Source organism: Bubalus bubalis, chromosome 3 (genome assembly GCF_019923935.1).
Source record: "Bubalus bubalis isolate 160015118507 breed Murrah chromosome 3, NDDB_SH_1, whole genome shotgun sequence".
In the NCBI taxonomy this organism is placed as follows: domain Eukaryota; kingdom Metazoa; phylum Chordata; class Mammalia; order Artiodactyla; family Bovidae; genus Bubalus; species Bubalus bubalis.
In genome coordinates this window covers 161,611,266-161,628,309 of record NC_059159.1, presented here as the reverse complement: position 1 = coordinate 161,628,309, position 17,044 = coordinate 161,611,266, and the positions used below count along the sequence as shown (strand labels likewise).

Genomic DNA, 17,044 nt, shown 5'->3' with positions numbered 1-17,044 from the left:
TAATAGGCCCAAAAGCTGAGATGTATGTTGGGCTGAAGACACAGCAGCAGCAAAGCAGATTATGTAATGTGCTCTTGCTACTCCTTAAGGCCTCTTCTCTGCCCACTGGTCCTTATTTTCTACGGGAAGTTTGCTGCATTCAGGCCAGCCTAGCCTCCCTCTGTTAGGGCTGTCCTTAGAATTTGTCCCTTGTCTATATCCTTACCCATGGCCCTGTGTTCCTCAACTTTCTAGAAACTTTGCACAAGAGGATCAAAACGTCTGGTTTCCTTTCCTCCTCTCTGAAAGAGCAGAAAGAAGGAAGCCAGGGGGCTGTTTCACCATCCCAGCTGATCACACCTAGCCGTAGCTGCGTCCAGAGTGCTCCCTCTGAAAAAATCATGCTCTGCTTTCCTGCCCCAACATCATCCCACTCCTGTCCCATCTCCCCACTTCCATTCCCCTCTCCAGCTCAACAGCTTGCCCATTTCCACTTCCAGCTGCCCTCCTGGCTTCACATGCTCACCTTCTACAATGCCCAGTCCTGCCAAACCCAGCCTGCCACAGGAAACCCGGTGTCAGCAGGAACAGCCTACTTCTCTGTACACACACACGTGTGTGTGTGTGTGTGTGTGTGTGTGTGTGTGTGCACGCGCGCCCACTGATGCCATTATAAACTCTTCAAGCGTGCCCACCCCCATGACACCAAGCACGTCTAATGACTGCTCCCATCTTTAATTAATTGTAACTATTTTTTGAGTGCCTACCATGTGTCAAGCACTCTCCTAATCACTTTACAGGAATTTTATTTAATCTTCAAAACACCACCGCCAGGAGTCAGGGACCATCCTGATTCTGGGAAATCGGAGGAACCGGGAGGTCAACACCTGCTCAGGGTCACAACTGTGTCACTCCCTCAGGACTTAACAACCAGCATCAACTCTACCCGGCATGAGCCCGGTCAGTTCACAATGGCACTAAACTGCTGTGTCATGATGCAACAGCAGGTTCCCGGGTGAAAGTGAAAGGACAGGAAGAAGGAACCAGGAGACCGTCGCGGTACATTCCGGACAGGAGGCGGCGAGGGGGAGTGGGGGCTCACACCAAGAGACACGTCCTGGTTATCGTTACTCAGCATTTTGTGGGGGTTCGCTAGGCTGTGGGGCCGTGGTACGGCGGGTCTTTCCGAGAAACCGTAAATGGCCTCTTCTCTGGGCGCGTCCGATTAAGGCCTGGCTGGCCCCTTCCCAGGTGACCCTCTAGATCAGGGGGTGGCCGCCGGCATGCGCCCTTTAGGTCACCTGATGGCCCTCCCGCCTTCCCACTCCCAGGTGGGGTACAGGTGGACGATGCCGAAGGTTTCGAACCCAGACGACTCCCAGAAGCTCGGTCCCGCGCTCGCGCCTGCCCGGCCCTTCCGGCCCCGCCCCTGCCAGCGGTCCCGCCCCCGCCAGCGGTCCCGCCCCCACCCGGCGGCTCCTGGAGGCGGGGCCTAGCCCTGACGCCGGCGCGGGCGCGGGCGGCCCGAGCGGGCGCGCCCCCGCCGCACGCACGCCGCGCGCGCCCGCCCGCCCCGCCCACCGTTACTATAAAGGGAAAGCTGGCTGCGAGCTGGCTAAGCTCTGTCCGGCGCCTCGGATCCGTGTCCATCGTTTGCACCGTCAGGTCGCTCGTCAGACCCCCAGCTGCCAAGATGGTGAAGCAGATTGAGAGCAAGGTACGCGTTCCGGGGCATGCCAGGGCGCGGCACGAAGCTCCGGGCAACTGGGGTAGGCGGTGGGCCGAAGGTGGGCAGTCCACCCCTCCGCATCCCTCGGGGAAGGGGACTTGGCGGCTCGGCCTGGCACTGCGGGAAGCCCGGGCCTGGGCGCGCCCGGGACGGTGGAGCGTTCCCTGGAGGAAGGGAGGAGACAGACAGGTTTCCCTGGAGGGCAAGGTCCAGGTGACCCAGTGTGTCTGGAGGATGCACGCGCGCGGAGAGCGCCCGGGAGTCCTCCACTACGCCCCCTCCACCCCTCTTGCCGGGAAGCCGCGATTGGGTGAGGGAGGCTGCCTTAGGCCCCCCCATCTTTATCCGGACACGGGCCTGGGCAAGGAGGTGGAGGGCTTCTTGAAGAAAGCCCGGGCTTGCTGGCCGCCACTCCTTCCTCGTGGAGCCGCGTGATCCACCCGCGCTTTTGGGTGCAATGAGCTCCCCGGGGAGCGGGTCTAGGCCGGAGACCCCCCTCCCCCGGCTGCCGGGTCGTAGAGGTGACGCGTGCTGCAGCCGCGTGAAAGGGAAGGTTCCGGGCTGGAGACACCCCCACCCGACCCCTACGAGTCCGGCTTTAGTAGTCCAGGTGGCGGCAAGGAAGTGAAGTCCGGGCCGCGCCCTCGGGACTCCTCCTCCTGCGACGCAGGGCGTGTTTCCGGCAGCGCTGGCTTTGGAATGACTCAGTCCCCAAGGCTGGGCCCGGGGGCCTCCACTGCCCTACCCATCTGGGATTCTTTCTCGGTCTGTGGGGTTCGCTGGAGCCCGGAGTCCCCTGGGTGCGGCCGCGCCCGGCTATGTGCTCGACGGCGGTTGTGTCCTTTTAGGAATGCCCAGGGCAAAAAGTGTTGCATATATCGAGAGTTATTGCAAACTTAATACTCTCCTGCTCTGAGAATTCAGAGCCTGAGTGTCTGGTGTACTGTGCCCCCCCCCCCCTCCCCGCCCGCCCCAAGAAATGGATGCTAATCCAGAGTCAGAAAAGTCAGTGGGAGAAAACTTCCCACCCCAGTAAAGCCGGAAAAGGCGAGTGGAGTGCCCGTACTTGGTTCAGATCTGAGGTTGGCTTCGAGGAATGGAGGTTTCAATGTTAATGGTTCCTTTTTTTCCCTTTTACGATCAAGAAACATAAAGATCATTGCAGGAAATCTGGGAAGAGAGAGATCTGTTTCCTAGAAGCAGCCACAGATAATTGACGTTTTTATTTCTGAGGTGTGTGTTTGTGGTCTCATTTAGCCTGAACTCGTTCTGTGCAATTAGAAGATTTTGGAATCATTTCAATAATTGAAGACATTGCTGGACATTTTAGGCAGTTTTCCATGCTTCGATGAATGTTTCTGTTACTGACGCTTTATACAGTGTTGAGGCTGTTTCCTCAGGTTAGGGTCAACATCGGTTGTGTAGTTGTGAAGTCGCGTCGACTTGTGACCCCACGGAATGTAGCTCGCTAGGCTTTTCTGTCCATGGGATTTCTTGGGCAAGAATACTGGGGTCGGTTGCCATTTGCTTCTCCAGGGGATATTCCCAACCCAGGGATCAAACCCACATTTCCTGCGTCTCCTGTATTGGCAGGCGGGTTCTTAACCATGAGCCACTGGAAAGCCTGGGGTCACTATCTACTGAATGACTAATAACAGTCTATGGGCGGGGCGGGGGGTGGGCGGGGAGTAAGGGGTGATCCTCTGTAGAGGCTGGCGACTTCTTCAGTAGAATCTCTGAAAACCCATGAAAGGAGTGAAAAATCTTTGGTCTAGCTGATGTGTCTCAGAATCCATACAACTACAAACCAAAAATTGATTGATTCCTGGAGCACAGTCTTTTCAAAATGCAGTCTTTTCCTATTTTAGTGGTCGTATTTAGTTTCCTATTTAGTTGTGGCACTTTCCTCCCTTCATTAATGGCAAGATGTACAAGAGTGACAGGAAGTTCATTACTCAGAAAAAGCACTGATCTGGGGTTGTAATCAATGGGTCTTCAGAACTATGATCTAGAGTCAATCAAAAGGTAAGCTGATTTGAATGTTTCTTGTAAATATTGAGTACACTTTGAATTTTCATCCTGATGGACTAAAATTGGTGCCATTGGTCATCCAAGACAGCTGAGGTTTTGGTAGTTCAGAGCCACTGGGGTCTATTTCAGATCCAAGTGGGCTACCTAGACTGTGAAAGTGAGGAAGAAAAAATCAACAGCTTGTTCCAAGAATAGCTACTGCCGTTTCTTGAACTCCTAATTTGAACACACGGGCACTTTTACTGAATGCTTTACAAACCACTCTTAGGCTTGTTGATTGCCTTTGGAATGGGTGTGTTTAGGAAAAGAGATGCTGGAAGCTACTCTTACTTATCTGGCCCAAATATGAGTGAATTGTTTTGTTTTCAGAACCTTTGTGTCAGTGATGGGAACCTTTATCAATGCTCATTGGTAGTTTCTGGAAGCTAGAAATTATGGTTTGCTTCTTAGTAAGATGATATTGACTCATTTTCAAACTGATGTCTGTTTTAGGCAAACTTAAGTGGCCAGAGAATAGAATTTGTCATGAAGTCTTACCTATACCTGGCTGTGTGACTCATGTTCAGTGAAGCCAAAATTTATTGCTGAAAGATATTCTAGATTGAAAGTAACCTCCCCAGTATTTACTGAGAGCCAACCATGTTCACAAAACCATGCATTCATCTGAGCAGACACTGTCATTCCTTATTTTCTTGCCTTACCTGGATCTTGCAGTAAAGAATGGCTGGTTTGACCTAAAAAAATCACATTAGGGAAGGCTTTGAAGGAAATTCCTCTGGAAAATATAGGTGATGGTTTGGAAGAATAATTTCTATACTTTTTACTGTGTGCTCCTACCTTGTCATACCCAAAGGTGTGGTGTGTTTATTTGCATGCTGGTTTGTACCTGCACAACTGCAAACAGAAACCCTGACCTACCGTCCCAGGGAAGCACCATTTGTGAATTGTTTCCTGAAACATGAGGTAGAAATTATAAATCTAGAGAAATAACTTCAGAGGAATTCACTTAAAAAATTTTTTTTAATGGTGCTTTATTTACTTTCCTTCTTTACTGGACCAGATCTGACCTGATTCTTAGCTTTCAAAGCAAGGGGGTGGTTGTGTGGGTTTTTGATTAAACCAATGTGACTGGCACCTTTTCCCTTGAAGAAAACTGAGACTTCAGATATAGATGTTTGTGTTTTGATTTCTCTTCATGGCCATGGCTTTGGTCAGCAGGAGCTGACTAATTGTGGTTAAAAATGAGTCCCTTGTTAACTAGAATGTTACGTTGCTAGGGTTACAGTATCAAGGCCATTGGTAAATAATTCAGGGAGGTTGGTGGTGAGGAATTTCTTGATCATTTCTGCTGGTGGAATTCTATTCAACAAGCATTGCTTGTGAAAAATAACAAAATTCCCTTCATGAAGAACTAAAACTTTCTTAGTTGGTCAACGATGGAAGCAGAAATTAATGATAAATCAAGAGTATGATCTCAATTCTGGACACCGCATTAAAAAGAATATAAGGATATATGCTTAAAAGTCAACAGTAATTGAGTGTAAGGGTGTGGAGAAGTTCTTTTTTTTTTTTTTTTTTTTTGAGCTTTTGAATGTTCTAACATAGGTAAAATTAGCTTAATCAAGAAGTTTAGTTGCAAAATTTTGTGCGTTTGTGACATTCAGTTGAAGAGTGACTCCTTGAATCAATCAATAAGCAATTAATGAATGTCTACTATATACCTAGATTTGATGTGGAAGCACTTTTAATACACATGTCTTTATTTTCCTTTCATTTACTTAGTTTGGATGTGGATTAACCAAATAATATGTTGTATTTGTGAAGACATGAATATTGATACACATCATACTTGTTTCGTTCTTAGCAAGTAACACTACACACCACAGTAGGATTTCTTCAGTTGATTTGCTTGGTTTTCATTTTTTTAATTAAAATACAGGCCCTGAAAACAGGACCTCCAAATTGTGCTTTGTGTCCATTTTATCAAGGCTTTTGGAAATAAATGTAATTTAACATCAGCTTTCCTCTTTCCCTCCTTAGTACGCTTTTCAGGAAGCCTTGAACAGTGCAGGAGAGAAACTCGTAGTAGTCGACTTCTCAGCCACGTGGTGTGGGCCTTGCAAAATGATCAAGCCTTTCTTTCATGTAAGTATTAGCCAGCTTCTGCTTTTGTAAGCTGTTTGTTTGGGGTTGGTGGTCACAACACTAGGAAAGAGGTTTTGTTGTTGGATCTTTCATCTAAAGTCATAGCATAACAACTTAATTTAGAACTTAAGTTTGATACATACAGCCCATGGAAGACAACTTTCAAAACTTAATTTGGTTGTCTAAGTGATTTTGTTTTTCTTCAAGTTGAAACATGGGCCCTACTTGAAGCTCAGGAATCAAAATCAGTGTTCTAAATTATTTTATACTAAGAAGAATTTGATTCAGAGAAAATGTCCTTTATGCTTACCTGTCCCTAGTCTAAATATCTGGATCTTTAGTCCCTACTTTTAAGTTTCCATTTAAGAAGCTTAAGTGTGTTGACTCCCACTACCCAGTGGTAAATCTTAGTGGATTTTTTTTTTTTTTTTTTTTTTTTAATTCTCCAGTCTCTCTCTGAAAAGTATTCCAACGTGGTGTTCCTCGAAGTAGACGTGGATGACTGTCAGGTATGTGGCTAGAAATCCCGAATAATGCTGAACTTTTTGCCTTGCCCTTTTCCTCTGAATTGCACATTGCTTGTTCTCATAAATAAGAAAAACACTACAACTACCACCCTAGCTAAAAAGTTATTTCAGAACAGGTACTTGTGCAAATTTTAAGCTTAATTCTAGCTGGCAGGAGCTATGTATATCACATCCTAAAACAAAATCATTGAGGCATCTATTACCTGACTTTAGTAGTCCTCTTTCTAAAAGCCTACATAGTCTACCTAACAATCCAAGATGCTCAACAAATAGAAACTGAAAAGACCAAACACCAGGGTACCTTGATAGAGAGCTGAGAAAAGAAATATGCTTAACACTTGAGGTCAGGCAGACTGTTCTGTGCACATTGTCGTTCAGTCGCTCATTGCGACCGCATGGACTGCAGCACTCCAGACCTCCCTGTCCTTCACCACCTCTCAGAGCATAACAAGTGTGAATTCATTTCATCCTTGGTCCTGTCACATTGCCCATTTTACAGATGGGAAAACAAACAGGTTGGCCACAGAGTTAGAGTAAGTAGCAGAGCTGGGATTTAAATGTGTGTGGGCAGGTTCACCTAACCTCAGAGGGACGAGAGTGGGTTAGGTACAAAGTGGCAACAAGAGTGCTAGACCCGGGTACCAGTCCTGGCCCAGTGGCTTCTGCTTTAGGCTCATCCTTGGCTCCTCTGAGCTTGGTTCCATTGTCTGTGACCACATCTAATACCTGCCCTACCAGCTTTGTAAGGTTGCTTATTCACTGAGCAAACATGGAAAACTCTAAAGGTCCAGAAGGGTCTATAAAAAGGGGGATGTAGCAGTAGTTCCTAAGCCTGTGGGCTCCACCCTGTAGCGCATTGCTTATTCCCAGCACGTTTCTCATCTCTTGCCGGACAAACTTCTGGACGTAAACTTCACATCCTCTCCAGGAATTCTCTAGTTACTGCCTTCTATGCCCAGAATGGCTTAGTTCCCTTCCTCTGTGTTCCCCTGGTGTGTTCCGCCCTTCTTTTTCTTGGATTGAATGTTGTGGGATCATGTCCCTTGTTAGCTGTGTGTGCTTGGTAAAGCTCTGTTCTGTGCCTCGGGCTGAGCCTCTAAAATCACAGCATTGATGCAGCATCGCAAGGCAGTTGTCAGTATCTTATAAGACCTGTGAGTGTTCAGAGTGGTCGCTGGTACATGATAGGCTCTCAGTGAGCTTCGCTGTGACTATGCTGATCTTTGCTTCTGTCCTTCATTATGGTCTGTCCGTTTTTTTTGAATCCGAGACCTTGTCTTACCTTTGTTTCCTGTTTACATAGCACACCTGTCGGGCTATAGCAGGTATAGAATGAATGAATTTATATGGTTGTCAAGATAGTTATTCTGATGTGTCCTGGGTTTTTTAAATAAAAGAGCAGACAGTATGTGTTTGTGAAAAAATCTTGCTCCCTGTTTTAACCTAATTTTTTTTCTCTTAATCTGGTCACTTTAGCCAGGTACAAATGGCACCTGGAAGGGACTAGAAAGCCCTGTACCTGTATTATGTCATTTCATCCAGCTAGTAACCAGCAGCAGTGTTTTTATCAGCACCCCCACTGCACAGGTGATGAGACTGCAGCACAGAAGGAAGAAGGTCAGAGGCAGAGCCTGGGGATTTGGCCCCTGTAGTACTGTGCCGGGCCCAGGGCAGATGCTCTCTGCCTCAGTCCAGAACCTCTGGGAAGTCGGCGTGTGGAGCAGGCCAAGATGTCCGTATGACAGTCCCTCCTTTAGGCCTGGTGGCATCCTCATCGTCACCCTCAAAGTGTCTAGACCTTAAAATGAGCCTCTCATAAGTGGACCTTTTGCTTTGAGTAACATGTAGGTTTTTTTTTTTTTTTTTTTCTCCATACTTTTAGTGACAACTCGGAGAAGGCACCCCACTCCAGTACTTTTGCCTAGAAAATCCCATGGACGGAGGAGCCTGGTGGGCTGAAGTCACTTTCACTTTTCACTTTCATGCATTGGAGAAGGAAATGGCAACCCACTCCAGTGTTCTTGCCTGGAGAATCCCAGGGACGGGGGAGCCTGGTGGGTTGCCGTCTATGGGGTCGCACAGAGTCGGACACGACTGAAGCGATTCAGCAGCAGCCGCAGCAGTGACAACTACTCTGCCATCTAAGTGCCTTATCAATCTTTTGCAGCATTAAAACCTGAATTCCAGAACTCTTAGGTTGTCCCATACACATAGTAACAGTCAGTCTGTTCCTACACACCTGGTCAGTCAGCAGAATTAGCAAGGGAAGTAATGCAAACAAAAAGCAATTCATTGTCATTCCACGAATTATTCCCCGATTCCAGGAGTGGATCCTCTGGTTGCTTTGGAACACTGTAGATAAAACCATCTCCTCATTTTGGTTCTAAAAGAATGCAAATGAAAGATAACAGGGATATCATCATTTTGAACATTAGATCATATCATAGATGGAATGTTTTAGGAATGAATATTTTTTTACATTTTTTAATGCAGATAATTGCTGTCCATGAACTCCAAACCCAGGGCAGTTAATGTTTATAGTATTTGGGGGGGCAAACAGCACCTAGTTTTAATAGAAGAATCTCTAAACACTTGAGCTGGAAGAGATTATCTTTCAGGTGTAATAAACCAAATGGACAGTCAGAAGGCAAACAACTCTGTATGCATAGCAAAGTGTGAATACTACTTTTGCAAATCATAGACTGATCTTATTTCCTTAAGAGTAGCCTCTCCTCCCAGGTCTCCAGAGTATGATACTTGTAAGTTAAAAGAAACAAAGTAACTTAGAATGCCACATGTCTCCATTTTGATTAGAACAGCAGGAGTGAGTTGATGAAAGGTGACAAGAGCAGGTTTAAAGGTACGTTGGTCCTCGGTGCTCAGTTGCTTAGTAGTGACAACTCTTTGTGACCCCATGGACTAGAGACCAGCAGGTTCCACTATCTTGGGATTTTCCAGGCAAGAACATTGGAGTAGGTTTTCATTTCCTTCTCCACCCCATTTTTCATCCTGAATTACTGGAATTGGTACAATTAAAATGTTACGATCTTCATTATGGTTTTAAACAAATGTTCTTGCTAATTTCCACGTAACTCTTGCTTTCAGTAAGTATTTGGTGCCTGGAATGTACAAGGCATTCAGTACATTACTAGCCATTTTATTGCAGCCTTTACTGCCCTGTGCTGCTTGGTGTGCAGTGTTTAAAGGTTATCAGGAGAAGAACCGCACTTGTCTGCCACCCTTCCTGCCCAAACTAGCAACAGTACATGTGCGATTTCATAAAGATGTAAAGCCACACTTTTCTTCCAGTCTCAGAGGAAGAGGTGAAGTTAGGCTGCTTCTGTTGACTGGTGGCTCAATCTCAGGGCCCCTCTGTTTTTAACTCCTGTGTTCCTCATTGCCAGATCCCTGGCTAGAAGACACCACTGTGTTTGTACCAACCTTGCTTTCCTGTGAAAGTTCTTTGGTTTCTGTTCTCCTCCCTCCTCCCTCCCCATTCCATCCCTCTGGGTCGTCCCAGTGCACCCGCCCCAAGCATCCAGTAACGTGCATCGAACCTGGACTGGCATTTCCTTCTCCAGGGGATCTCCCTGACCAAGGGCTTGAACTCACCTCTCTGGTCTCCTGCATTGGCAGACAGATTCTTTTTTTTTTTTATTTTTTTTTATTTTTAAACTTTACTGGGGTGGAGAGTTGACAGGAAGATAGTGAGCTGCACATGTCAAGGTTCAGGACCTTGAGGGTGAGTAATCAGGAGAGACCAGGCTTTCCAGATAGTGCTAGTGGTAAAGAACCCATCTGCCAATGGGGGGACACAAGGGACGTGGGTTTGTGCCCTGGATTCAGAAGGTCCCCTGGAGGAGGACATGGTAACCCACTCCAGTATTCTTGCCTGGAGAATCCCACGGACAAAGGAGCCTGGCGGGCTACAGCCCATAGGGTCGCATAGAATTAGACACGACTGAGCAACTCAGCAGGCATGAACAACCAGGAGACCCGAAGATTAGAAGGGCAGGGGGACTGGTTTAGCTAAAAGATTAAAAAATGGTTGTCTATGGGATGAATCTGGTCTAGATAGGTTGCTTGGTTCATGTAAGTACTTAAAAAAAAAATCTCTGAACTGGCAACTCATTTCATACATGATATTTTACATGTTTCAATGCCATTCTCCCAAATCTTCCCACCCTCTCCCTCTCCCACAGAGTCCATAAGACTGTTCTATACATCAGTGTCTCTTTTGCTGTCTCGTACACAGGGTTATTGTTACCATCTTTCTAAATTCCATATATATGCATTAGTATACTGTATTGGTGTTTTTCTTTCTGGCTTACTTCACTCTATAATAGGCTCCAGTTTCATCCACCTCATTAGAACTGATTCAAATGTGTTCTTTTTAATGGCTGAATAATACTCCATTGTGTATATGTACCACAGCTTGCTTATCCATTCATCTGCTGATGGACATCTAGGTTGCTTCCATGTCCTGGCTATTATAAACAGTGCTGCGATGAACATTGGGGTACTCGTGTCTCTTTCCCTTCTGGTTTCCTCAGTGTGTATGCCCAGCAGTGGGATTGCTGGGTCATAAGGCAGTTCTATTTCCAGTTTTTTAAGGAATCTCCACACTGTTCTCCATAGTGGCTGTACTAGTTTGCATTCCCACCAACAGTGTAAGAGGGTTCCCTTTTCTCCACACCCTCTCCAGCATGTATTACTTGTAGACTTTTGGATCGCAGCCATTCTGACTGGTGTGAAATGGTACCTCATAGTGGTTTTGATTTGCATTTCTCTGATAATGAGTGATGTTGAGCATCTTTTCATGTGTTTGTGAGCCATCTGTATGTCTTCTTTGGAGAAATGTCTATTTAGTTCTTTGGCCCATTTTTTGATTGGGTCATTTATTTTTCTGGAGTTGAGCTGTAGGAGTTGCTTGTATATTCTCGAGATTAGTTGTTGGTCAGTTGCTTCATTTGCTATTATCTTCTCCCATTCTGAAGGCTGTCTTTTCACCTTGCTAATAGTTTCCTTTGATGTGCAGAAGCTTTTAAGGTTAATTAGGTCCCATTTGTTTATTTTTGCTTTTATTTCCAATATTCTGGGAGGTGGGTCATAGAGGATCCTGCTGTGATGTATGTCAGAGAGTGTTTTGCCTATGTTCTCCTCTAGGAGTTTTATAGTTTCTGGTCTTACGTTTAGATCTTTAATCCATTTTGAGTTTATTTTTGTGTATGGTGTTAGAAAGTGTTCTAGTTTCATTCTTTTACAAGTGGTTGACCAGAGTTCCCAGCACCACTTGTTAAAGAGATTGCCTTTAATCCATTGTATATTCTTGCCTCCTTTGTCAAAGATAAGGTGTCCATATGTGCGTGGATTTATCTCTGGGCTTTCTATTTTGTTCCATTGATCTATATTTCTGTCTTTGTGCCAGTACCATACTGTCTTGATGACTGTGGCTTTGTAGTAGAGCCTGAAGTCAGGTAGGTTGATTCCTCCAGTTCCATTCTTCTTTCTCAAGATCGCTTTGGCTATTCGAGGTTTTTTGTTTTTCCATACAAATTGTGAAATTATTTGTTCTAGCTCTGTGAAGAATGCTGTTGGTAGCTTGATAGGGATTGCATTGAATCTATAGATTGCTTTGGGTAGTATACTTATTTTCACTATATTGATTCTTCCAATCCATGAACATGGTATATTTCTCCATCTGTTAGTGTCCTCTTTGATTTCTTTCACCAGTGTTTTATAGTTTTCTATATATAGGTCTTTAGATTCTTTAGGTAGATATATTCCTAAGTATTTTATTCTTTCCGTTGCAGTAGTGAATGGAATTGTTTCCTTAATTTCTCTTTCTGTTTTTTCATTATTAGTGTATAGGAATGCAAGGGATTTCTGTGTGTTGATTTTCAGACAGATTCTTTACCACTACACCATGTGGGACAAAATGCTAAACTAGAAACCACCAAAAAGAAATTGAATAAGGTAAAATATAGTGCTCAGTCATGTCCAACTCTTTGGTAACCCTGTGGCCTGCATCCTGCCAGGCTCCTCTGTCCATGGGATTCTCTAGGCAAGAATACTGGAGTGGGTTGCCATTTTTCCTCCAGGGGATCTTCCCAACCCAGGGATTGAACCAGCAACTCATGCATTGGCAGGCAGATTCTTTACCATTGAGCCACCTGGGAAGCCCTGTTATACTTAACTAGTAAAAACTAATAAAAAGCTGAGATTTGGGAAACCTGTGGTGATGGAGAACAGATCAGGGGTGGGGTGGGGTGGGGTGGGGTGGGGTGGGGTGGGATAGGGTTTGACCATAAAGGAGCCACTGAGGAGGTTTTAGGGGAATGAGGAAGAGTTGTGTATCCTGATTATGCTGTGACTACATAAATTCCAGATTGCTTTTTTTTTAATGGCAGGAAGTTGGGGTGCCATTAGGGATTGGCTAGCTTTCTGTTTTTAAATGAAGGAAGTGATCAACTCAGGATAAAGGATATTTTTAAAACCACAACAGTAACGCCTTAATTTTAAAGTGTGCGTGTCTTTTCAAATCCCCACAGGAATGGGCAAATTAGTGCATAGAACAAGTAATAGAAAACAAAAAAAAGTAAAATAAAACAGTCACAGAGGTAATAGAGATCAAATATTAGTTACAGACTACTAACCTTTTGGGGCTTCTCTGGTGGCTCAGTGGTAAAGAATCTGCCTGCCAGTGCAGGAGATGCAACTTTGATCCCTGGGTTAGGAAGATCCCCTGGAAAAGAAATGGCAATCCACTCCAATATTCTTGCCTGGAGAAACCCATGGACAGAGGAGCCTGGCGGGATACAGTCCATGGGGTTGCAAAGAGTCAGACACAACTTAGCAAGTAAACCTCAGTAATCTTTACTGAGGTCATTAAAAATCCAGTAAAGCCCATGCTTTCAATGATGGGAGTAGGGAAGGGCTGATGGATCTGATTACATGCAAAGTCAAACTGGATGTCAAAAATCATGATACATACTGATAAATTGATACATTCAAATTGCGAAGTAGTTTAACCATGTGTATCTAGGGGGTTTAAAATGAATATTCGCATTCCCTTAGCAGCTCTTACTTTCAGGGATGGGGATTGAAGAACACTGTAATATCCCTTTCATACCCAGTGAGAGAATTCTTTATGCTTTAACTAAAAATCTATCATGTAAAGACTTAGACTGCAGTTTTAAGACATAAAACGTATGAACATGATTAAAACACTCAGAAGCTTTCTCAAAAGCATTCGTGTTTTCATGACTTAGCTTATTTTAAGTTAGGCAGTTGTACCAGTGCAGGAGTGCCAGGCTCTGACTGGGTGAGGTATCCAGAATCTGAGAACAGGAATGAGACTATCATTTCCATTGACTGGGACCCCGTGTTTTCTGCTCAGAAGGCTTTGGGAGTAGCTTTCTCACCTGAAAGTTGTGATCAGTGTCCAAGCCCTATTGTCTTTGGATGTGGACTATCTTTTTTGGTAGCTTCCAGTCTTTCTTGATGGTCATGTTCAGCAGCTAGTTGTGATTCTGATGTACTCAGGAGAGGAGTTGAGCTCGAGATCCTTCTGCTCCATCTTCCTTATCTCCAAGTCCTGCATGTTCATGCTCTCATGGGTGATGAAGGTCAGCTGTACCACCTGTATGTTTCTCTGATTAGAAGTTATGGAAAGGGTGGCTCACCATTTCAACCCCATTGCCCTTCTAACACCCACCTCTTCTGAGGCTTCTGCCAACTGCTTGCATGAAAGATGATACCCACCTGGTGACTTAAAAGTAAGAGTGAGGGAACTGCAGTAAGCAGCTGCTTTTCCAGTGCTAGGAGGAGCCAGCCAGTGTTCCCAAATATTCAAGCAGTTCAGAGATTTTTTTTTTAAGTACTTACATGAACCAAGCAACCTATCTAGACCAGATTCATCCCATAGACAACCATTTTTTAATCTTTTAGCTAAACCAGTCCCCCTGCCCTTCTAATCTTCGGGTCTCCTGGTTGTTCATGCCTGCTGAGTTGCTCAGTCGTGTCTAATTCTATGCGACCCTATGGGCTGTAGCCCGCCAGGCTCCTCTGTCCGTGGGATTCTCCAGGCAAGAATACTGGAGTGGGTTACCATGTCCTCCTCCAGGGGACCTTCTGAATCCAGGGCACAAACCCACGTCCCTTGTGTCCCCCCATTGGCAGATGGGTTCTTTACCACTAGCACTATCTGGAAAGCCTGGTCTCTCCTGATTACTCACCCTCAAGGTCCTGAACCTTGACATGTGCAGCTCACTATCTTCCTGTCAACTCTCCACCCCATTTTTCATCCTGAATTACTGGAATTGGTACAATTAAAATGTTATGATCTTCATTATGGTTTTAAACAAATGTTCTTGCTAATTTCCACGTAACTCTTGCTTTCAGTAAGTATTTGGTGCCTGGAATGTACAAGGCATTCAGTACATTACTAGCCATTTTATTGTAGCCTTTACTGCCCTGTGCTGCTTGGTGTGCAGTGTTTAAAGGTTATCAGGAGAAGAACCGCACTTGTCTGCCACCCTTCCTGCCCAAACTAGCAACAGTACATGTGCGATTTCATAAAGATGTAAAGCCACACTTTTCTTCCAGTCTCAGAGGAAGAGGTGAAGTTAGGCTGCTTCCGTTGACTGGTGGCTCAATCTCAGGGCCCCTCTGTTTTTAACTCCTGTGTTCCTCATTGCCAGATCCCTGGCTAGAAGACACCACTGTGTTTGTACCAACCTTGCTTTCCTGTGAAAGTTCTTTGGTTTCTGTTCTTCACAGCTTTTGCTAACCACACAGTTAAGAGTGCATGGTTCTTTGTGCATTTCTCTCCCTACCCTCTTTGAGTGCTGAGCTGATGTTTTGAATCCCTAATGGACCTGTTCACTTGACACTCTAGTCCAAAACATTTTCATGGAATCTTCCCCCCAAACCTGGTGTGAATAAGGTGTGGAGAGTGAGGGGTGGTAAAAGCAGAAAAGTCTGTGTGGAGCTGTCCTGTAGGTTACCAAGACTTTCTTCTTGAACAAGTCCTTTGTAAACAAATTGTCCCTCTCGCTAATGCTGAACTTTAGCCTATGATCATCATCTACGTACCTCACTTCAAGAAAACAGAATAATTCTCTTAAACTGTTTGAGTCACTGTATATGAAGATGAGAATACATATTTTAAAATTTTAATTGAGAGTATAACCAATTTGGCTTTTGTGCCACGGTATCATTGTATATGCATGTAAACATTGACACAATGCCCTAATGTTGAGTTCTGGGTATGTAACAGGAAAAAGAATCTGGTTTTAGATCACAGGTGTCAGAGCTCAATACTCAGTCTTGTTTTTATCTTCTTGCCTTTTATCTTCTTACCTCTCTTCCCCTCAGGATGTTGCTGCAGAGTGTGAAGTCAAATGCATGCCAACCTTCCAGTTTTTTAAAAAGGGACAGAAGGTAGGTACATCTGACCTTGAAAACCAGCTGGGTAACAGGCTAGCGTGGCATATAAACAAACAAGGGACTTACCTTTCACATTGGGAAGCACATCCCCATTTTTTCCTTTTAAGAATATTTAAATGTGTCATTCTTCATTAAGTACATAATGAGACACCTTATTGTTAATTAATCTCTGTTAAGTCACAGGGATTTGCTGATTAATCCCTGTGATTGGTACTTCATATTTATATCACAATGCATTTATCTTTGTTCAGAGGTATTTGTGTAGAAAAATTGAGCCTTGACTTTTGAGGGTGGGTTTTGTTGTTGTTTTTAAACTTAACTGAGTGTTATCCATGGATGTATAAGTATATACTTCCTGTCTTCCCCAGACCCATTCTGTGGTCATATCTGATACACAAAATAGGGATGCAATGCTACATCTAATGGCAACTCAATATTCTCTCAACAGGTGGGTGAATTTTCTGGAGCTAATAAAGAAAAACTTGAAGCCACCATTAATGAATTAATCTAATCATGTTTTCTGAAGACATGACCAGCCATTGGCTGTTTAAACTTGTAATTTTTTTTTTATTTACACAAAGGAAAGATCAAGTATGAAGATTATATACCTTACTGCCATCTGATAAGTGACAATAAAATATTAACTCTACACTTTTTAAAACTGTCTCATGCCTTTACCTAGTTTTCAAAATAAATGAAAACCGGCCATTTGATGGTATTTAACGTCCTAGTTACTTTCATATGTTCTTGATTCTTTTTTGGTAAATTTGTAGGCCACTGGTTTAAGGGGTTTTTTGTGTGAATTTCTAGAAAAATCTTACTGAGGGCAATGCACAGGTAACAGTAGTATGTTAAAATTCTGTTGTTGTTGTTTTTTTTTTAATTTATGCACAGAGAAAGTATTTTATATCTCCTGTGTTCTCTGAATGATCCTTATGACCAAAATTGATGTCTGCCCATGAAGAAATTGTTTCTCTCTGATTTGAGATTTCCTGTCTCAGGTTACAATGAGCTGCCAAGTTTGGTAACAGAGTCCTATTACCAGTTAGGAATTTTTCATAGGTGGTTCACAAGGGAACTCCTTGTGAGCAAAGATTACAGTGGGAATTTTGATTCTAAGTAAGAAACTGGTTTTATAGGCCAGATAGAAGTTCCAACCTAAGTGGCAAAGAGTGTGGAAGTT

At 44.3% G+C, this 17,044-nt stretch overlaps 1 protein-coding gene and 1 long non-coding RNA gene across 4 annotated transcripts in view; one reads left to right on the top strand and one right to left on the bottom strand.

The window, feature by feature from the left end:
• Positions 1 to 1,539: 1,539 nt before the first annotated feature.
• TXN (thioredoxin) lies at positions 1,540 to 16,522 on the top strand. Its single transcript, XM_006048676.3, has 5 exons — positions 1,540 to 1,696; positions 5,780 to 5,884; positions 6,334 to 6,393; positions 15,790 to 15,855; positions 16,310 to 16,522. The coding sequence occupies exons 1-5, from the start codon at positions 1,673 to 1,675 to the stop codon at positions 16,370 to 16,372; spliced, it is 318 nt and encodes a 105-aa protein (XP_006048738.1). The 5' UTR covers positions 1,540 to 1,672; the 3' UTR covers positions 16,373 to 16,522.
• LOC102408483 overlaps positions 8,571 to 17,044 on the bottom strand; it is a 55,196-nt gene continuing 46,722 nt past the window's right edge. For all 3 annotated transcript variants that reach the window (XR_006550152.2, XR_326686.4, XR_006550153.2), the window contains exon 3: positions 8,571 to 8,794. This is a non-coding gene — a long non-coding RNA (uncharacterized LOC102408483). The remainder of the gene's footprint in view (positions 8,795 to 17,044) is intronic.